The sequence below is a fragment of the Ceratotherium simum genome, chromosome 30 (genome assembly GCF_057802395.1).
Source record: "Ceratotherium simum simum isolate JZ-2026a chromosome 30, ASM5780239v1, whole genome shotgun sequence".
In the NCBI taxonomy this organism is placed as follows: Eukaryota; Metazoa; Chordata; class Mammalia; order Perissodactyla; family Rhinocerotidae; genus Ceratotherium; species Ceratotherium simum.
This window is the reverse complement of record NC_141929.1, coordinates 32,497,984-32,520,738: the sequence shown is the minus strand read 5'-3', so window position 1 is coordinate 32,520,738 and position 22,755 is coordinate 32,497,984. Positions and strand designations below refer to the sequence as shown.

The window sequence follows — 22,755 nt, the reverse complement described above, 5'->3', positions numbered from 1 at the left end:
ATTCTCAAACTTCATTATTTAGAAGATTTGTGCCCAGTGAGATATAACATTGGTCATGCATGTTATTGTTAGAATAATAAATGTCACTGTTGGTTATTAATTTAAACTATTCTTGAACATTCAGAACTATATGATGCCCATAATAGAACTCTAAACATTCCTTTAGCCTAATATTAGATCAGAGATCCATAGAATTCCCCTCCCATAAGGGAATAATAAATATTTCACATCTTTGTCAGAATAGGATGTGGGAAAATTGGGTTTCTAGAAGTCCTTTTATAATAATTTTTATTGCCACCTTCCTGTCTCCCATATTAACAAAAGTATTAGGTTGAGTTTTGCAAATGTAAGTGTCTTCATGGCCAAGAGATGGTGACCCATCCTAAATGGGCCATGGAGTTGTCTACTACGTTTGGCTGAGCTGACTCACCATGGTAGTGCCTTTCTTTCTCTCAATATTCTTCTACTTAAGAGAAAGAGGCAGAAGTGCGTTAAAGGCCACTGCAACCGTTCTGGATGCAAATAACAATCTGTCCCCACTCTGCTGCACTGATTGAGCCATTTTTGTCATGGCTATGGAAGTATGAAAGACCTACCAAATTGAAGACATTGGCAGAAACCAAAAGGAGAACACATGGATTATTTTGCTGGTTTTTTGGGGGGATGTGATGGGAGTTACTGAATATGTAGAGGAAAATGGAGTAGAAAAAGGAAGAAGGGAAAGATTTACCAAATGTTGAGCAATAGAACAGTTGACCAAGATGCCTCCACCCACGAGATTTGGGGGAGGTGTAAAACAGCAAAACTAAATTCTTTGCAATTTTCAAGCCAATATGAGATTTTGTTTTTATGGTGGGAACATCAAATATTAGATATTTAGGGAGGTAAGTAAAGCTATGTGTATTTGATACCTGATGTAAAATTACTTAGATTATTTAAAATTGTTACTACATGGCAATACTTTTTAAAAGGCTTACTTCTGTTTTTATGACAATGATGTTCTTTATTTTTAAGGGAAGCTAGTAAAGGTAGTAAAACACTAGTTCCTCCTTCATTCACATTTAATTATTTGGTAGATTTAATACTTTATTATTTAGTGTGTAAATAATATACACACTCTGAAAACATTTTGTATTATCTTGTTTTATATTGTTTTAAATACAAGTTCATAGGTTTTGTGGCAAATATTATTTAATTTCTTCTTCTAGTTTTTTGCCCTTGATTAATTATTTAACCAGTATTCATCTGATGTACTTTTTAGGTTTTGGGCAAAAACTGTGAAAGTGTTAATAGTTTAAAATATTTGTTGCCCAAGGTGTGAAATAGCTAAATAAAACAGATACCTTTTTACTCTTCTTAACAATAGTTTATAAAGAAAAGTAATAAAATGTAAAGATATTACTAATAAAACATATTTTGCACAAGGTGTGAAATAATTAAATAAAATAAATCTTTTTATTCTTAACAGTTTCTAAAGAAAGTAATAAAGGTATTACTAATCTTTGTTATTTGGAACTTTAGGAAGTAAAACTAAAGATTGTAAGCCTGTGACAAAGGGCAAATTACAATCTTCCTTTAATTAAAAGGAAAAATGAGAAAAGATGAATGTTGAATACAATTTTGGAAATTTAATGTATAAAATTGCCACACTAGGAGTAATTATTTTTAAAATCTTTCCTTTAAAATAAACTATATAAATATGATACTTTTGGTTCATTACAGAAAAGAAGATCAAATCGACAAATTAAAAGAAAAAAATATGCAGAAGATGCAGAAGGGAAACAATCTGAAGAAGAAGTTAAAGGCTCTATGAAAATAAAAAAGAATTCAGTTCCTTTACCTGGTGAACAGCCTTTACAATTATTTGTGGTAAGACACATTTGGGATTATGACTACAAAACATTTTAAACAAACATAAATCCTTAGAATGAAACACTTCCGTTATCTTTCCTCCTAAAACCTGCTCCAACTTTTCCTCATGGATTCCGTATTGTAGTTAATAGAACCATTAGTTATTAAGATCAGAAACCTGGGGATTCATCCTCTCTCTTTTTTCCTTTGCTTCTTCATCCAATTTGCCACTGTATTTTCTACCTCCTAATATGTATTCTTGAAACTTCTCCCAACTATTTTATCTGCAGAATATATCTAAATTACAAGCCTGATCACAGTACTTTTCTACTGAGAACTCCTCTAACAGTTTCCTAAGTCTTACAAAAATAATGATGCCTTTTTAGCACAGTGTATAAAGCCCTTTGTATGGATTTTTTTACCTTATCTTCTGCCACTTCTCTACAAGCACTCAGTCATCTGGCCTTATGAACAAGTTGCCTTGTTTTCACACCTCTGTGTCTTTTCATATGCTTTCCTAAATATTTGTATAATTGTTTTAATCTCCTTTATCTGGATTGTGAACCAACCACTCGTCTGCCAACTGAGTGATCTCTGACACCTTAGGCAAGTACTTATCTTCTCTATGCCTGAGCTTCCTAATCTGTAAAATGGAGATAATAATAGTACCTACCTCATAGTGTAGTTACAAGAATTAAATTAGTTAATATATGTAAAGTGCTTAGAATAATGCCTAGCACATTAAAAAGCACAGTACGTTTACAATGATGATGATGATGATGCGGCATATGATGACTAGGACAATAACAACAATGGTTTCTTTTTCCATTTTTGTATTCCTAATGTTTAACATGGTGCCTGGCACGTGTGCTAAATAAATATTTGTGGAATTTTAGTGTATTCATAAACATACAAAGTGACAACTAAAGGAATATTCAGAATGTGCCATCGTATTTTCTTTCCTCACCTCCATAGGAGAATCCAAGTGAAGAAGATGCTGCAATTGTGGACAAAATACTATCTTCTAGAATTGTAAAAAAGGAAGTAAGTAATGGTACATTACATTTTATACTTTCTATTCCATAGCCTGATTATTAAAGTCATAATTATTGATTTTATTTTCTTAGATATCACCTGGAGTGATGATTGATGCAGAAGAATTTTTTGTAAAATACAAGAATTAGTAAGTATTTGAGTTATAAAAATAATAGAAAGCTGTTAAATATAAATTAATATATTTAAATATATTAAGTTAAATTATGATTTTATTTTGTCTACATTTTAGTGTTTTATTATTTATTATTGCATGAACTTAAAAATCAGTAAAAATGAAGACTATTTGAAAACTTTTCGTGTTAAAATTGAATTTTTTAAGAAAATATTAACACCCAAATGCAAGAATCTTTATAAAATATGCTTTTATAAATTTATAGACATTATTTGTTATATTTGTATTGTTGAACTTTTCAGATTTTGTTCAACTTTTTCCTATACTTCAGTGAAAGAAAGTGTTTTAAATAAAATTACATTGGTTTCAAAACAAGTTAGCTTTCTGATCATAACAAAACTATTACAATGAAGAAATAAACGATAAATCATATCTTGTAACCCTTATGATTCGGTTTACCATTTTGTTTCTGTGTGGCAAATTGCAGACCATTAGACTACAATCTTCTTAGGATATAGTAATCACAATGGCTTTATTTTAGAAATTATATGGAGTCTATTGACATTAAATGGTGAATTACCTATTTGTAAAGTTGAAGGTAATATTTTGTATTGGATGCTATGATTAAAAATAAATCTAAACAAACTAAAAAATGGTTTCCTATATGATTCTAATATATCATTTTTATAAAAATTTTAGCTCCTATCTTCACTGTGAGTGGGCCACAGAACAGCAGCTTTTGAAAGATAAAAGGATCCAGCAGAAAATCAAACGATTCAAATTGAGACAAGCACAAAGAGCACATTTTTTTGCAGACGTAAGAAAAATTAATGAGACTATTTTGTGTTGAACTCTGAACACATACAGTATTATGTACAAAAAATTTAAGTATTATTCATTTTATTTCTTAGGCTTCCAACTTTGATATTTGAATACAAATGCTGTCTACATATAGGAATTTTCTTTTCCCAATTTTAGCTTGGAAACTAGCTGAAGTAGGCACTAATAATTCAGAGTGGTAGATAACTCTTGTATTTTTTAATTAGTATGTATTTCAATACTTAGAGTTGAATGAGTGTGTTAATATCTCAGAGTTTTATCAGCAAAATTATTCAAGTAATGGAAATGGTAATGTAGCAAATAAATGGAAAATAAGATTTTTCAGTGCATGAAGTATGTTGCATATTTTCTATACCAGTTTTGTGTGTGTATGAACAAAATATTGTTCATTTATCTTTCTAGGCCTCACTAATTAGTCTGATGTCCTTTCCTACTCTAAATATTTTTCTTTTTTCTTCTAATAGACATTGTAGAGCAGTTTCAGATTTATCTAAATTTTTTTTAGCTTTTTAGTTTGAAAAATATTTAGACTTTTTATTTTTAACAAAGTTGCAAAAATAGTACAACGAATTTCACAGGTATTTTAACTAGATTCTCTAAATGTCAACATTTTACCCTGTTTGCTTTATCATTCATATTCATTCTCCCTTTTGCCTCTGCCCACCTGCCCCTCTCTCTTTCTCTCTGCCTCTCTCCCATGCCCATATATGTTTTTCTAAACCGTTTGAAAGTAAGTTGCAAATACTTCAGTATTTATTTTCTAAAAACATTCTCTTACACAATAATAGAACAATTAACATTGATGTAGTATTATTATCTCATCTACAGACTTTATTCATATTTCACTAATTGTTCTACTAGTATTTTCATAGCAAAAATTGTGCATGTTTGTTCTGGTCCAGAATCCAATGCAGCATCACATGTTGCGTTTAGTTGTCAGGTCTCCTTTAAATCAGTCTCGCTCTGTTTTTCATTACTTGGACATTTTGTAAGAGTATAGGTGGTTTATTTTGTAGATTGTATGTCCCTAAATTTGGGATTGTCTGATGTTTCCTCAGGATTCAGGTCATTCATTTTTTAAAAGAATATTGCAGAAATGCTGCTGTATCCTTCTCAGTGAATCATATCAGGAGGTACATGATACCTATTTGCCCCATTACTGGTGGTATTAATTTAAATCATTACCTTATAGTGGTATCTGGCAGGTTTTTCCACCAGGAAGTCACTATCACTGTATTTCTTTTGTAATTATAAAATCTACTTCAAAAATTTGTTGATTCTAATGACCTATCAGTTTATGGGTGCTGGGACGTCCTCAAAAATTTCTTGCCTCCTCACTCTGATATAGAAGTTTCCAATGAGCTGAAGATTTTAGAAGTACTTAACTGTTAATCTAAATATTCACAAAGACTAATTTTTCTCACTTGACTCATGTACAACATAAATTGGAGTTATGCAGATTTTCCTGAAGTACCACCTTATACAATGCTGGTGCTAGGCAGTGCTCTTTGTTACCAAGTGTGTCCTATATAAAAACATGGAAATGATAATACCACTCAGGAAAGGTTTAAGATACAGAAGAGAACTAAAGGCAGAGCAATGGAGTACTACAACATTTAGAGGTTAAGCAGAGGAGGAGAGGCAGCAAAGATAGGTGAGACAGGCTGTTGAAAGTAAGGTTTTCCGGAATGAGTAGGAATCGGCCAAGCAGACAAGAGAAGGAACAGCAATCTATTCAGAGGAGAGAAGAAGGAGTGTAAAAACATAGGGGCGTGATAGAACATGGAGTTTGAAAGGCATGTGTTTTTGTACTTCTGGAGCATGAAGTCTGGGGTACAGCTGTGTCAAATCATTAGGAGATGAGGCTCAAGGAAAAGGTAGGATCCTGTTCATCCCAAAAAAAAAGTAATATGAGGGACCTAATCCCCGAACAGCGTAGAGTCAGTGAAGGATTTGAAGCAAGGGAGCAATATGTACGATTTATGTTTGAGAAAGATCACTCGGGGGATGATGTGAAAATGGATTAAAAGGAAGCAAAACAGTAGTTGGGTACTAGTTAGGAGATTATTTGCAAAGGTCCAAGTAAGAAGGCAGTGAGAATGAGGAAGGAGGAACCAATTTGAGTTATAATTAAAAGTAGAGTCTGTATGAATTGATGACTCATTAGATGTGGGAGATAAAAGAGAGAAGGAATCTAAAATGACTTCTCCATTTCTGGCTTGTGTAACTGGGAGTAGGGCCGGGGGGGTGCCGGGTGCCGTGCTACCATTAACCCAGTTAGAAGATACAGGAAGAAGTGTAGGTTGAAGAGTAAGTCTTCAACTGAGTGCAGTTGAGTTTGAGGTAGCTCAAATGAAGAGTTTGCATTCAGCTGGCTAAGTGGGTCTTGAGCACAGGAACCATCAGTAGATAGAGTGTTTGATACAACTGAGAGATGAGCCTACAGGTGGGGTGATTGATCTTCAACTGTTTGACTTGAGGAAAGAGCAAAAGAAAGGTACACAGGCTGCTTTTAGGAAATTGTTAAAGAACATATCTTCTAGAGCAACTTAATTGTCTGGAGTACCTTATTTTTTAGTGCTATTTGGTTGGTTTTATTATATTTAGCAGGGTGATTCATAATATAGAAAAATATCCTAGATACCTTTTGGAAATTAAAATGAAAATATTCCATTTATTGGAAATTTAATTGAAATCAAACGTGTTTGTTCTGTAGTGAATAGCTAGTAAATTTGTCTTTATCTCACTTTTATCTTTCTACGTCTTTGTCAAATATCAATTAAGTAACTTTTTAATTTTAGATGGAAGAAGAACCATTTAACCCAGACTATGTTGAAGTAGACAGAGTGTTAGAAGTCTCTTTTTGTGAAGATAAAGATACTGGTGAGGTAAATATTTGGTAAAAATATCTTTTAAGTAAGTAAGAACAACCTAAAACTGTCTAAATGTTAAAACTTAGTATTTTTTTGAAGTTAATGACCTAAAAACTCTAAAAAATGATTCATTGGTTTTCACTGATGTAGTTAGTATATTTAAACTACTTCTAATGATTCTCAATTTAAGCTGTTTCTTACTATTCTTTTTCAAAATGATAACATGAAAAAAAATTTTTTACAGCCTGTTATTTACTACTTAGTAAAGTGGTGCTCATTGCCGTATGAAGATAGTACTTGGGAACTGAAAGAAGATGTAGATCTAGCAAAAATAGAAGAGTTTGAGCAATTGCAAGCTTCAAGGCCTGACACGAGACATTTGGTAAGAACATGTCTTGGACAACTTTATAAAATCTTAGCACTTCTTAATTCAGCAGGTTAATGTAATCTTTGAAAAATTTTTTTTTTTTGAGGAAGACTAGCCCTGTGCTAACATCTGTTACCAATCTTCCTCTTTTTCTTTTTTCTCTCCAAAGCCCCAGTACATAGTTGTATATCATAGTTTTAGAGTTGTACCTCTTCTGTGTGGGACGCCGCCTCAGCATGGCTTGATGAGCGGTGACTATAGATCTGCACCCAGGATCCAAACCAGCAAACCCCAGGCCTCTGAAGCAGAAGGTGCAAACTTAACTGCTATGCCACTGGGTTGGCCCCTGAATTTTTAATTTAGTCTTTGCTATACAGTTAATACTGTATTTTTTTAACTGCTACGTAGTATCATACGTATGTTAATTTAACTATTCGTCCATTAGTGGATACTCCAGTTTTTTGCTATTATAAACAATGCTACATTGAACATTGAGGCCCCTTGTACAAGTTTCTGTAAGATAAATCAGAAGTGTAATTGCTTGGTCAGAGCATATGTGCATTTAAAATTTTAATGAGTATTTCCTTCCAGATTTCCCTTCAGAAAAGTTGCAAACACTTATATCTCATCTTTGAATTTAAAAGTTTCCCACTACCGTTTCTCTCAGGTCATTTATAAAAATATCAAGAATATCAGTTTTAGTTCTAAGTAGAGTTATTAATTCTCTGTCACAGAAAAATCCATACTATATCCACCTTCTCCTCCTTTTCTGTAAACCAGTTATTTCTGCGTAACTAAATAGTTATCTACTTCCATAGTAGCTTTATTTTTAGAAGAACCTTTTGTATAGAATGTTGTTAAAGCCCTCCGTAAATTAGGTACACTGATTTCTTATTGACTACATGCGTAGTTCTTCCCTGCTCAAAAAAAAAAGACTTGAGGAGGTTATTGACTTTTCTAGTAGAGAAACTAGAATTCTAGAAGGCTATGGCAAGTTGTGATATTGCTAATAATTATATAATTTTTTACTTTCATTTCTTTGAAACATGGGATTATTGTCATGTGAATCTAGTTTTGGGAGCCAACCAAAAGAAATTCACATCAGAGATGATTTTATTAAATATCTTAGCCTGTCCTCTTTCAAGTATAGTTTAGTCATAGAAATTTCTTACTTCACAAAGAGGGAGTTTATACATGTAAAGACAGGAACAAATGAATTAATTGTTCTGTGGAAGAGATCACATGGTTTTTATAATAATTTTTTCCTAGTCTTCTTATTTTCTAGTCGTCTTAATTTATCTTCCAGTAATATCTGTAATTTATTACCAAGAGAACAGCAGCTCACCTCCATTCATTTTTGACTTCTAAATGCCTTTCCTTGAACCAGGAAACAAAATTGTTTAACTAGTTCAGAGAGGAGTGGGTCAAGGGATGTTGTGAAAGGGAAAGATTTTCTTTTTGGAATTGGGGGCTATACCTCAGTGGTAACCTGATCCTTAGCATGATCAAGTAAGCTATTTCTTTAGATCAGTGAGTCTCAGTCAGAGGTACATATCAGAATCAGAATTTTGGAACTTTTCAAAAATTAGAGACGCCTAGTCCCTATTTCCTGCCTCCAGAATCAGAATATCTGAGTGGATCCCAGGCATATGTTTTTAAACAGGCGATCATGAACATGATGGGGAAAAACCACTGCCTTACTATATAGTGTAGGTAAAGGGGGCTCAGCCAGTAGAGTTAATTTCTTTAATTAATATAAAATCAGGTTGACAACAGCGCTAGTCTGTCATAGTTAAATAACGTAGGAGGTAAGTGATTTTTTTGCCAGTCTATTATTATTAAATAAAATAGTGTATAAAACATGTAAAGGATTTTTAGAGATTCTGGAAATGAAATTTCTTCCCTTCCCAAACTAATGAAATATTAATAGTGATTGGGTAACTGAAAAGAAAATTATGGAAAATATGATTTTATATGGAAATTATTTTAAGCAATAATTAAAGAAATATTATGTGGTAATTATTTTAAAAGTCCATTGGCTACCTTTTAAGAAATATTTTCTTTAGTAAACCCTAATTGCATTGAGTAGCAGCATGGCTTTAATAACCAGTTCTGTTTTCAGTAGCCTATTTTGTTCTTCATTCATAATTACCATGCACTGACCCTGATCATCCTGATAATTTTTAGAGGTGTAATTTTGTTGATTAGTAACAGTATAATATCATTTAAAAGTGGAAGACAATAGGAAACCTTTTGCTTGTTTCTCAGAAACTTATTTATCCTGCTGACACCTGGACCCTGCTGATTTGGGGCTACGATAAGGTTATTTCTCCACCTATCCAGCAATCTTCAGAAAGTTTATGTCTTAGCTGTCCAGAATAAATTCATTGCAGAGCTTTTTATTGCTAAGGAAGAAAAATTGTATTTTAATAAATATATCTGTAAATGAATAAATTTTTTTTACATACAGTATTATGCTTCTAGATTTATTTTGCAAAAAATACTTTGTACCATGAATATCAAAAGTGGATTAGAGATGTATGGTAGATATAAATATATGAAAGAAAATTTGATACACATCATCCTTTATAGTTACCTGCCTCTGCGCTAGTTGCCAGGGTTGTAGCCATGTGAGTCTGCTTAAGCCCTTTAAGAACTGTTTCTCAGTTTGCTGTATCCTTGTGGGTCTTGTGGATGCAAGCCCTATTGGTTTTCAAAGCTAGATGTTTTGGGGGCTCATCTCTCAGGTGCATGTCTTAAAAGTTGAGGTGCCAGATGTGGCCTTCAAACCCTCCACTCCACAGGGAGAAGTTCAGGGTTGTGAGTTCCCTCCCAATTGTGAGTTGCCATGCTGGGGGCTGGATTTATGGAGAGATGGTATCTCAACCTCTCCTACTCTTCTCAATGTGGGTTTTTTCTCATTTTCCTGATGTGTAGGAGTCTCTCAGCTAGTTTTTGGGTTGCTTTCAGAGGTAATTGTTCTGTATGTAACTGTAGATTCAATGTATCTGTGGCAAGAAGTGAGTTCCGGATCCTCTTACGTTGCTCTCTTGAACCAGACCCAGCTATATCATCCTTTTTAAAGATAGATTTATTGAGGTTGAAATGACATACAATTTTAAAAACTGCACATATTTAAAGTGTACAATTTGATAAGTTTTGACATGAAACCATCACCATAATCAAGGTAATAAACTATCTATAACTTCCAAAAGTTTTCTTATGCCCGTTTGTAAACCTTCCTTCCCAAATTTTCCTTACCCATCCCCAGGCAACTACCATCTTCTTGATGTCACTATCCATTATTTTAAGTTTTCTATAGTTTTCTATAAATAGACTATATATGCTCTTTTTTGCATGGCTTCTTTCATGCAGCATAATTATTTTGAGATTAATGTTGCATGTATCAAGAGTTCATTCCTTTTCATTACTGAGTAGTATTCTGTTGTAATGTAGTATCTTGCAATTTGTTTATCCATTTACCTGTTGACCAATATTTGTATTGGCTATTAGAAATAAAGCTACTATGAACATTAGTATACAAGTCTTTGTCTAGACATGTGCTTTCATTTCTGTTGAGTAAATACCTGTGAGTAAAATGGCTGGGTCATGTGGTAGTTGTATGTTTACCTTTTTAAGAAACTGTCAAACTTTTTTCCAGTTAGTCATACCATACCACATTCCCACTAGCAGTGTATAAGAGTTCTGGTTGCTTCACATTCTTGTCAACACTTGGTATGATCAGTCTTTTCAATCTTAGCAATTCTAATACGTGTGTAATGGTATGATATTGTTTTAATTTGCATTTCCTAATGACTAATGATGTTGAGCATCTTTTCATGAGCTTATTTGCCATTAGTATATCTTTAATAAAGTGCCTATTCAAATATTTTGCCCATTTTTTTATAGCCTTGTTTGTTTTTTTATTATTGAGCTTTAAGAATTGTTTATATATTCGAGTACAAGTCCTTTATCAGATATGTGATTGCAAATGTTTTCTCCAAGTCTGTGGCTTATCTTTACACCATCTTAACAAAGTCTCTCAAAGAGCAAAAGTTTCTAATTTTGATTGTTTGTCTATTTTTTCCTTATGGATCATACTTTTGGCCTTATATCTAAGAAATCTTTACATAACCCAAGTTCACAAAGATTTTTCACCTTTGTTTTTTTCTAGAAATTTTGTAGTTTTAGGTAACTCTTTAGGTCTGTGATCCATTTTGTGTTAATTTTTATATATAGCACAATGTATGGATCCAAGTTCATTTTTTGCCCATGGGTATCTAATTGTTCTAGCACCATTTTTTGAAAAAACTATCTTTACCCCCCTGAATTGCCTTTCTGACTTTGTCAGAAATCAGTTGACTTAATATATGTGGATGAATTTTGTTCAGTTCTATTCCACTAATCTGTTTTTTATCTTTACACCAATTCTACACAGTCTTGATTCTGTAACTTTTACAAGTCTTGATATTGGTCAGTATAAATCCTCCAATTTTATTCTTCTTTTTCAAAATTGTTTTGGATATTTCTGATCTTTTGCATTTCCATATAGTTTTGGAATCAGCATGTTAGTTTGTACAAAACATTACTGGGATTTTGGTTGGATTATGTTGAATCTGTTCAATTTGAGAAGAATTAATAACAGTGTTGACTCTTTAAAGCTATGAATATGATATATGTTTACATTTATTTAGGTCTTCTTTAATTTCTCTCAGCAGTGTTTTATAGTTTTAAATATACCAGTCTCACAAAACTTTTGTCAGATTTATTCCTAAATATTTCGTATTTTGGATGCTATTATAAGTGGTATTTTTTTTAATTTATTTATAATTGTTGCAATAGTATAAAATATAGTTTTCTGTATACTGATCTTGTGTCATGGAACCTTGCTAAAATCACTCCTTAGTTTTATCCTTTTTGTAGATTTCACAGTATTTTCTGCATAGATAAATCATTTCTAATATGAATTAAGGTAGTTTTACTTTTTCCTTTCCAACCTTGATGACTTTTATTTCTTTTTCTTGCTTGATTGCACTTGTTAGAACCTGCAGTACAATGCTGAATAGAAGTGATTACAGTGGACATCTTTGCCTTTTCCTAATCTTAGGGAGAAAGCATTCAGTCGTTCACCATTACATATGATGTTAGCTTTGGCTTTTTCATTAAAAAATCTTATCAAGTTGAGGAAGTTCCCTTCTGTTCAAAACTTGGTGTGTTTTTATTAGAATAGATTTTGGATTTTTCACATCCCTTTTCTCCTTCTGTTGAGAATATCATATTTTTGGTTTTTAGTTTGTTGATCAACATTGATTAATTTTCAAATTTAAACCCACCTTCCATTCCTGGCAAAAACCCCACTTGGTCATGATGTATTACCATTTTTATATGTTGTTAGATTCCATTTGCTAAAGTTTTGTTATGAATTTTTGCATCTCTGTTCATGAGAGATATTGGTCTGTAGAAATGTCTTTGTCTGATTTTGGTATCAGGGCTTCATAGAATGAGTTGGGGCATATGCCTTCCTCTTCAATTTTCTGGAAGAGTTTGTGTGGAACTAATTTGGTCTTCTGATATTTGGTATGATTTCATCATGACTCCATATAATGTTATGCTTCTATGATTATTTTAAAAGCAGTGTTTTTACCATATATGAGATGTATGGAAGATTTTAAAATCTGAAATACATCATTCATTCTTTGTTTTTCCACAAAGGATCGTCCACCCTCTAATATTTGGAAAAAAATAGATCAATCCAGGGACTATAAAAATGGCAATCAACTCAGGGAATATCAACTGGAAGGACTCAACTGGCTCTTGTTCAATTGGTACAATAGGTATGTAGTGTATCTTAACAGAAGAAATTTTATATGTGCCAAAATATGTTAAATAAAATAGGCACTGATGTTGCTATATTATTACTGTCATGGAGTCTTCATTATTGAAAGCGAGGTTATCTCAGGAAGATACGTAAATTATAATTTAGGATTTTGACTACTCTTACTTCCTTTAAATGTGTACCAATCAGAATAGAAGAAAATTGATAGGTTGATTAACAACTAAATTTGAAATACCTTTCTTAATAACATCATGAAACATCTGCTATGTTACAGAATGTTTTTCAACTTATCAACTTATAGTACATACTGTCTGCCAATAATTGAATCTAGTTAGTAAGGTATGAGCAGTTACATCTGCAAGAATTAGATAGGTCTCTGTTATTTAATTTAAGTCTTAAAAGAAGCAGATTGTCAGTAATCGATGAAGAATAGAATACAAAATATAAGAACCAAGTAATGAATTACCCCTTTTACTAATTATTTATTTTCCAAGTTCAAAATGCTTTATGGAACATTATCTCATTTTTTTTTATTGAGATGAAAAGATAGTTGCAAAAAAAGTAAAAAATGGTACCATGATTGAGAAGGAAATGTATACAAAAGAGCAAATGAAGGCACTATTATTAATAATGACAGCAAAATTAGATGACACTTTTATTCAGAATCATTTTTCTGTGTTTTTACTTCTCACATTATTCTTTTGAGTTGTTACACTTAGCAATGGTGAGTCATGAGACTCAGTCACGCGGAGTTAGGGGGACCTGTTATTCCATGCAGTGCTCTTTACCCTGGTTTATGTTTTCTAAATATTGATCATCATTTTTCCCAAGAGAACTTCCAGGTAGAATAGTTAACAAAATGTTATTTTACTTTTCTCATCATTTTGCTTCTTCATTCCCTACATTGCTTATTTTAAACTTTCACCACTTTCCTCAAACCCTGGATCACAACCCTACCCCCATCACTCTCTGTATATGACTGCTTCTTAGAGAAGCCTAGGGGCCAGTAGGTAAACTCGTTCAAATTCTTGCCTGCCTTCACACCCAAACCTACAAATGCTATCTCCATCCTTAGCTATTCTTACCTCTATCCTCATGTATCAGAAGTTAAGAGGTCCCTCCCCAGGACCAAGACTAATGCTACCACCTCAGTTCTTGACATGGATCTCATCCAATCTTTTCAGAACCTCACTTCAATCAGGTATCATCCTTCTCTTATATCTTCAAGCCATCTCTTAAGACTAGTGCTGTCCCTTCAGTCTGTGAACAAATTTGGATTTAACCTATCTGTAAAAATAAAAAAGAGAAGGATAAATCTTCTTGGCTTTGCTTTTCCGTCTAGCTACCTTAAGCCCTCTTTGTAACTTCCTAGGCAAATATCTAGGAAGAGTAGCCTGCACAAGCTCTTCCTGTTTCCTCATCTCCGGTTTTCTTTAAACCTGTTGCTTGGATTTTGAGTTTGTATCATCTCTGAAACTCTTTAATTTTCTAATTCATGGGATGTTTTTCAGCCCTAATTTGCTGTCTTTGCTGCATTGAATAGTAGTTGCTATTCCTTCCTTTTTTAAACTTTTCCCACATTCTCAACCCCAACAGCTTCCACAATGTGACTCTCTCCTAGCTCTCTAGTACCTCTGTGTCTGTTCCTTTCAATAGTCTTTGCTGGTTCTTCTTCCTCTGCCTGCCCTTTCTGTGTTGTTTTTTCTTGCCCATAGATCTGTCTTTTGTTCTCTTCTCATATTGCATGTTTGTTCTCCCTAAGCCATAGTCTACACTCCCCTGTGCCTTCACTTATCAATAATATTCCAACGATCTCAGACTTTTATCTCTAACTAAGGCCTTGAACTCCAAGCCCATGTTTCTCTTTACCTCTTGCTACCTTAATGTCTTTTTCAACAATTCTGTAAACACAACAGATTCAAAATTAACCTTGTCATTTCCTGTTTCCTCCATACCAAATCTGTTCTTCCTCTATATTTTGCATCTTGGTTAAGAATAGCACAGTTCATTTAGTCATCCAAACTGAAATCTGGCTGTCATTCTACACCCCATATATCTGGTTGGTCACTAGGTCCAAATTGGACTATTAATTTATTTACTCGCATGACTACTTCTCTAATAGATACAAGCCCCTAGAAGGCAGAGAACATGTTCTATTTCTTTTATATGCCATCTTCTCATACTGTCGCTACGATATAGAAGGTATTTAATAAATGCTTCCTGAATAACTCATAATTTTAACTCATAATTAACTTTGGAATCAGTTCTCTTTTCTTAGTCCTTCCTCCTTTAGTCCAGAGTCCACCATTCTTTCCTGCATCCTTGTGGTATCTTCCAAATTAATGTCCCAACTTCTAGTTACCTCACCTTCTAATATCCACAATGGTACCAGAGTAAACTTCAAAATACAAACTTAATCTCATCAGGTTTCTTTAAAAATTTTCAGTGACTCCCATTGCATAACAGAATGATGTCTAACCTTCTTTATTTATGAGCCCCGTTTATCTTAGTAATATCCTCTCCCTTTACTCTTCCCTCAAAACCATATTAAACAACTCATGGTCTCCCAGTTGATCGTGTTCTTTACACATCTCCTCCTTTGCTGTGCCCTCTGGCAAAATCCTACTCATTACTGACCTCTCTGAAGGAGGTCTTCTCTTCTCTCATCTCTTCTAGCCGGAGTTGGATGCTTACTCCTCTGAGCTTCCATAGTAAACTTAATACTGATGATTCTTTACTAGCCATATATCATAATCATCTGTGGAATGTTTTTAAAAAATTACAACTGCTTTTATCGTTTTATCCAATGTGTATGAACACATTGAATCAGAATGTATAGAGGAGGGCCCTGGGATCTGTGTTTCTTTCAAACTTTGTAGGTTCTTCTAATGCACAGCCAAAGTTGAAAACTAGTGCTTTATTTGTGCTTCTGTGCTAGCACATTGTGTGACTATTAATTTATTTACTCGCATGACTACTTCTCTAATAGATACAAGCCCCTAGAAGGCAGAGAACATGTTCTATTTCTTTTATATGCCATCTTCTCATACTGTCCCTACGATATAGAAGGTATTTAATAAATGCTTCCTGAATAAATAATATATTTAGTTTGCCTTGCTCTTGCCATTTCACTCTTTAAAAAAAATCAAACATCTAACGAGTGGTACCTTTATTTTGAAGCTACAAAAATCTGTAGTTTTCCCTTTGCAGGATTATAATAAAATTATAATATTTAGCCTAGTCTGCACTTCAGCAACTTTTACGTTTTTATAAGTGCAAGTATTTTAACTCGATCTTTGGCTTTGTATAATGATCTTGAAAAACATTGTAGTATACAGAAAAGCCCAATGTATACATGGATAATATATTTGTTTATTTCAGACGAAACTGCATTTTAGCAGATGAAATGGGTCTTGGCAAAACCATTCAATCAATTACATTCCTCTACGAAATCCTTCTGACTGGGATAAGAGGACCTTTCCTGATTATTGCTCCACTTTCCACTATTGCAAACTGGGAGAGAGAATTTCGTACGTGGACTGATATTAATGTTGTGGTTTATCATGGGAGCCTGATTAGCAGACAGATGATACAGCAATATGAGATGTACTTCAGGGACTCGCAGGTGTGTTACTGGTGATTTTGTTTGTTGTTTGAAAGGGCAGGTTTGAAAAAGCTAAATAAGCATAAAATATTAATTACTTTCAAATTTAGGATAAATTTTAATTGCCTATTTAGATCTTACTTCAATCTCTTTATTCATCATACAGTAAATTTTAGCAGCTGAAGAGAACAATTGACAAAAGTAGTCAGGTTCATGCTCCAGTTCACTATAAAGAATGCTGATTTATACAAATGTATAAATTTGATTGTATCCTTAATTTTTCAACTAGAATAATTGTTTTTAAATACACATTAAATTTATTTTTAAAATATAACTTGTCTCTTTGATCATCCTCCAGTTTTTTTCCCTCCATTTTTAAAATTTAAATCTTCAGTGAACACCATGGGTTTAAATGCCTATTGAGGTAAAACCGTAAGTTCTCTTTCATGTTCAATGAATTTTGATTTGAGACGCTTTTTAAAATTTGGTTTGTTTGTTTTGCACACAGATACAAGGATACACCTCTGTCTCGTTTTCCCCTTTGGATTGGTTATTCCAATACTCTGGTGATTTGATGGTTTTCTTCTCCGCTATGTCCTAGAGGCACATTTTCCATGTTACTTCGTCCACTTACTCTTTAGGAAGAAATTGCCTATTTTTCTGCTAAATATATAGATCATAAAATTAAGAGACGACATTATAAGCACTTTCTAGCACAAAGTTAAGACTGGAAAACAAGTCCCAAGTTGCAGTTTTGAGTGATAGTATGACTCTTATTAGCTTAAAAATTTTAAGAAATAAGACACAAAATCAATGAAAACACAATTCACACCAAGATTGTACTTTTTAATTGGAAAAGGTTTATCGCTGGGCACTCTACCTCGATAGCACCCTGATATTTTATTTTTCTTTCACTAATTCTTCTGTTTTATAAGGATTATTGTAACGTATGTCAAGGTCATGTGATGTGATATAGTTTGAAGTAAAGTAATGTGCATAGCCTTATACTTTTGCCTCCCAATTATAGCTGATTTTCTACCTATTTGAGGCTGAAAATGGATGGATTAACCGATTTTGTGCCTTTAACTTCATTTTCCCCTCCTACTTCTATGGTTGAAACAGTTACATTTCTATGAAATCAAGCATCTATATTATCCCTTAATTATTCCTCAATTCTATTGAAAACTATCACCTGGGCACCTTTGATCCTATGACGTCTTAGTTTGGTTATAGTTTGAGTTCCTTCCATAGTATTTTATTATTCTTAATCATACATTTGTAGAATTTAAGAGCTGTATAGTATCATAAATATGACAGTTCAATCTCATTTTTTACGAAAGTTACAATTAAAATATTGGGAGTTTAAGAGATTTTAAACAAAAGGTTACAATTTCGATATATGTCTCATATGGGTTTTGTATATATGATAGCCAGAAAGCTGAAAGATTCTTGATGTTATAAATGAATAACATATATTAAATATTATATTTTTATGGTAAATGTTATACATTCTAGAAGAATATTATCTGAAAGGTTTAAAGTTTGAAAAGAAAAAGATATGTAATGAGATAAATAGATCTGTACTTCAAATATAGAAATAACCCTCAGAGTTAACTCTTTCAAATATATTTTAATATAAACTTGTTGAATATTTAACTTCTGCCTTTTTCAAGTTATTAAATAGCTTGAAATCACAATAGCAGTAAAATTATGCTAATATTTTCTAAATTGCCCTGAAAAAAGTAATAACACTAATAATCACAAACATTTATTGAGTATTTATCGTGTGCCAGGCATTATGCTGAGCATTTTAGATATTGTATTTCACTTGATCTTTGTAGTGCCAACCTTGTAAATGGGTAATTATATGATCCCCATTTACAAATGAGGAAGCAGAGGTATAAAGAAGTTATGTGATTTCCCCCAAAATTAAAGAGCAAAACTGGGACTAATAAACCCAGGTCAACTGGACTCAAAAAGACCTTGTTCTTAAACACTATGGTATCAGCTTAACTGAATGCATCATATTCCAGGTTTTTAGAGCTATATAAATACTATAGACTTATACTTCATACCAGTTTTAATAATATTCTGCTGGGTCCATTGTTCAACTTAATGGCCAGTGTACACAATCAACATGTATTAATCTAATTAAGTTAATAGGAATTCAAATCTAACTCAGAACACACAATCTTTCTTAACCCTTCGTTTCTCCTAATCCTAAGAGTTTATAGTTTTCAATCCTATTTAACATTCTCTTCACTTGGATTCCAGGACTTTGTACTGTCCTATATCACCACCTACTCCTTCTGAAGCCGCCTTTACTGGTTCCTTCTCATCTTCTCTATATCTAAACTTGGGGTGACCCAGGGCTCAGTCTTCAGATTCCTTTGTATCTATACTCATTCTGTCAGAGATTTCATTCAATTGCGCAATTTAAGTACCATCTATACTGCTGAAAATTCCCAAATCTATGTCTCCAACTCAGACCTCTTTGCTAAATTTCAGAGTCATATCGAAATGCCTACTCAACTCTCCAGTTGGATATCTAATAGACATCTCAAACATAACATGTACAAAAACCAAAATCTTGAAATTCCTCATTGTAGTAAATAGCAACACCTACTTCTAGTTGTTCAAGCTAAAAATTTGAGAATAAACTCTTACTCTCACTCCACATCTATCCATTAGCAAATCCTATTGGCTCTACCATCAAAATATATCCAGAACTGAGCACTTCTCATGACCTCTGATGATGATCTCTTGCTTGGATTACTATGACAGCCTCTTCACTGGTCTCTCTGATCTGCCCTTGGCTACTTCAGACTGTTTTTACCACAGCAGCCAAAGGGACTCTGTTAAAGTATTTGTCAAATCATGACACTTCTTGTCTCAAAACACTCCAGTCACTTCTTGCTCAGAGTAACTGCCAAAGTCCTTACCGTGCTTTGAAGATTTTATTTATTTATTTATTTTCCCCCCAAAGCCCCAGTAGATAGTTGTATGTCATAGCTGCACATCCTTGTAGTTGCTGTATGTGGGACGCGGCCTCAGCATGGCCGGAGAAGCGGTGCGTCGGTGCGCGCCTGGGATCCGAACCCGGGTCGCCAGCAGTGGAGCGCGCTCACTTAACCACTAAGCCACGGGGCTGGCCCCTTACCGTGCTTTGAAGTCCTTATACAGCCTCATCGCCTTCACACTCACTGGATTTTAATCACTCTGGCTTTCTTGCTGTTATTTGAATACTGCCAAAGATACTCCCAAATTAGGGCCTTCACACTTGCTACTTCTGCCAAGAATACTTTCTCCTGTAGATCTCTAGATATCAACATGGCTTCCTCACTCCTCTTCAGGACTTTGCTGCAATGTCACTTCTCAGTAATGACCTCCCACCCACTCTATAAAATTGCAGTGGTCACCTCTGACCCCATACTTCCTGTTCCACATCGCTGTTGTATTTTATTCCACAACCCTTATCACTTTCTAACTTCCTTTTTAAAAAAATAAATAATTTTTTTTTCTTAATGGCTCTGTCCTGCATTTGAATCATTGGAATGTAAGTTCCACTTGGATAATTATTTTTATCTGTTTTGATTACTGCTGCTATATTTCCAGCACCTAGAACAGTGTCTGGCACATAGAAACTCAATGAATATTTGCTGAATAAATGACTTCGGTGGCTAAATTTGATATTAACTATTTGCCATTATATGTATGGACTCATGGATATAAGTAATAAACATTAATACTGAAATTTCATTGGCTAGATTTTGTAATGGCTGTTTCTTTCTTGAGCTAAAGTTGTTATTACAACTCTTAAAAGTTATAAAAAATTTTCTCAAGAAATACTTTTTAGGATATAATTATAACTATATAATTGTGTTGGCATAATTTTTAGCAACTGTTGAAAACACAAGAATCTAATACAGTTTTATTACTAAAACTCCTCACTTAAAGGGAGTGTCTATGCATATATAAAAATTTCAGTGGAAAATGTTTTATGGTAGATATCATTAGATATATTTTTATGCTATTTGACAGGAATTAAAAATTGTGATCAAGAAATTCTAGCAAATTATTATATTTGATAATAAATTTCTAGGGACGTATCATTCGAGGATCGTACCGATTCCAAGCCATCATCACCACTTTTGAAATGATTCTTGGAGGCTGTGGAGAGCTTAATGCAATTGAATGGCGATGTGTGATTATTGATGAAGCACATAGGTTAAAAAATAAAAATTGTAAACTTTTAGAAGGTCTGAAACTCATGAATTTGGTAAGTAACATCATTATGATTTAATTCAGTTTCTTAGCTACATAGTAAAAGGTCAGATAGAGTCAGAGCTAATGCTAAAATCTTATTCCTTTTTTAGTTTTAGAGTATAGCTATATCTGAATTCTATCTGTGATAATTGAGATTATTTTGGTTTTAATTAGTAAGGAAAAAAATCTCATGTGTTTTCTAAGACTTAACATTTTTTAGCTCTTTCCTCCAAAAAGCTTTAGTAGTTAACTTCTGGAATTAAAAGGGAAAAAAAAGAAACCTCTGTAGACTGTACCACTGAAAAGAAAGTAAGACCTTAAGTTCCTTAATAAAAAGCCCTTTCAACAAAGTTTTAATAGTCTAGTCATTTATGATAAGGGATAAATTTCCTACAAAATTCTACATGCTTAGTATATGTTGGTTATAATTAATAAATGAGATTTTTAAGTCATCTTCTTATTAGTGTGTTTGCTTCTTTCAAATTAAAGTCTTTTGTGGTTTTTTTTTAACATTTTGAATTAAGATTGCATAATTAGTGGGTAAATACTTGAACAAATAACGCAAATATACAGAACTACATACAGTAAAACATTAAAGTGCTTCTTTTTACTCCCTCTCCATCCATACTCATGCCCAGTTCTACTCCTTACCCCAGTACTTGCAGATTGGCGTATATCTTTCTAGACCATTTACTAGCATATATGTACATATGGAGATGTACAAATATTTAGCTTAGGATTTTAGAGCTATTGTCAAGTCAAATTTTAAATGATAATAATTTGTACTCATTGTCATTAAAAATATTCTGTTTATTTCCTTCTGTTACTATTATGTTTAATTTGTAATGCAATTCTAGTTTAGAAGCATATTCCAGTCAGCCCTTCACATTGTTGGATTATAGCCTTAATAATTTGAGAATTTCTTCTTGTGTGAAAAGTCAAATGATGATCAGCCAAATTATAAAGAATGAGCACCATTTTGTGTACAAATTTCCATACCAAGAATGGTTGAGTACAAAAGAAAGAAATACCCTCTTTTTTCTTAAAAAGTCTGTTTTTTGGGGAAGTCTAAATTATGCTGCTTAATTATTTAGAACATTTCTTCTAAAAGCATGGATAGGTAAAAATTAATAGCATGCAAAGTGAAGTATTGCAAGAATGATATAGAGTTTTTAAAAAGTGATTGAGAAAGTAAATTAATGAAGATTTGTGAGTAGAGATATATTTTGAATTGACTCTTAAAAATTATGGTCAGAAAAATAATGCTTTTCAAACACTACATTTGACAACCTACGTCAGCTTTCACATAATTTTAGTAATATAGTGTTTGACGTGAATTATTCTTGCTTTATATAGGAACACAAAGTGCTTTTGACTGGCACACCTCTCCAAAATACAGTTGAAGAACTATTCAGTCTTCTTCACTTTCTAGAACCTTTGAGGTTTCCTTCTGAATCAACATTTATGCAAGAATTTGGGGATCTGAAAACAGAGGAACAGGTATCCTTTTGTTCTTTGTAAATAAGTACATCAAATCTCTTGTCATTGTAATTATGTGTAGGTATGTGTAATTGAATGTGCATGTATGTTATATGCCTTTTCATCTTGTTTTATGCAGGTGCAGAAACTTCAGGCTATCCTGAAACCGATGATGTTGAGACGATTGAAAGAAGATGTGGAAAAGAAGTTGGCGCCTAAGGAAGAAACTATCATTGAAGTAGAACTTACCAACATTCAAAAGAAATACTACCGGGCTATTTTGGAGAAGAACTTTTCATTTTTATCCAAAGGAGCAGGGCAGACTAATGTACCTAACTTAGTCAATACCATGATGGAGCTCAGGAAGTGCTGTAATCATCCATATCTTATCAAAGGTAGCCAAAAAGGATGGCAAGCAAATACTTTTTTGTTTTAACAAATACTCACGAATAAAAAACACCACCACCACTA

At 33.1% G+C, this 22,755-nt stretch overlaps 1 protein-coding gene across 13 annotated transcripts in view; it reads left to right on the top strand.

Annotated features, from left to right (window-relative positions):
- CHD9 (chromodomain helicase DNA binding protein 9) overlaps positions 1-22,755 on the top strand; it is a 226,719-nt gene that overhangs the window by 140,683 nt on the left and 63,281 nt on the right. For all 13 annotated transcript variants that reach the window (XM_087420261.1, XM_087420262.1, XM_087420263.1 and 10 more), the window contains 11 exons: positions 1,723-1,869; positions 2,827-2,895; positions 2,979-3,034; positions 3,719-3,836; positions 6,661-6,747; positions 6,977-7,114; positions 12,812-12,933; positions 16,317-16,560; positions 20,642-20,818; positions 22,162-22,305; positions 22,424-22,679. In XM_087420261.1, the coding sequence (XP_087276387.1) occupies positions 1,723-1,869; positions 2,827-2,895; positions 2,979-3,034; positions 3,719-3,836; positions 6,661-6,747; positions 6,977-7,114; positions 12,812-12,933; positions 16,317-16,560; positions 20,642-20,818; positions 22,162-22,305; positions 22,424-22,679 (1,558 nt within the window). The remainder of the gene's footprint in view (positions 1-1,722; positions 1,870-2,826; positions 2,896-2,978; positions 3,035-3,718; positions 3,837-6,660; positions 6,748-6,976; positions 7,115-12,811; positions 12,934-16,316; positions 16,561-20,641; positions 20,819-22,161; positions 22,306-22,423; positions 22,680-22,755) is intronic.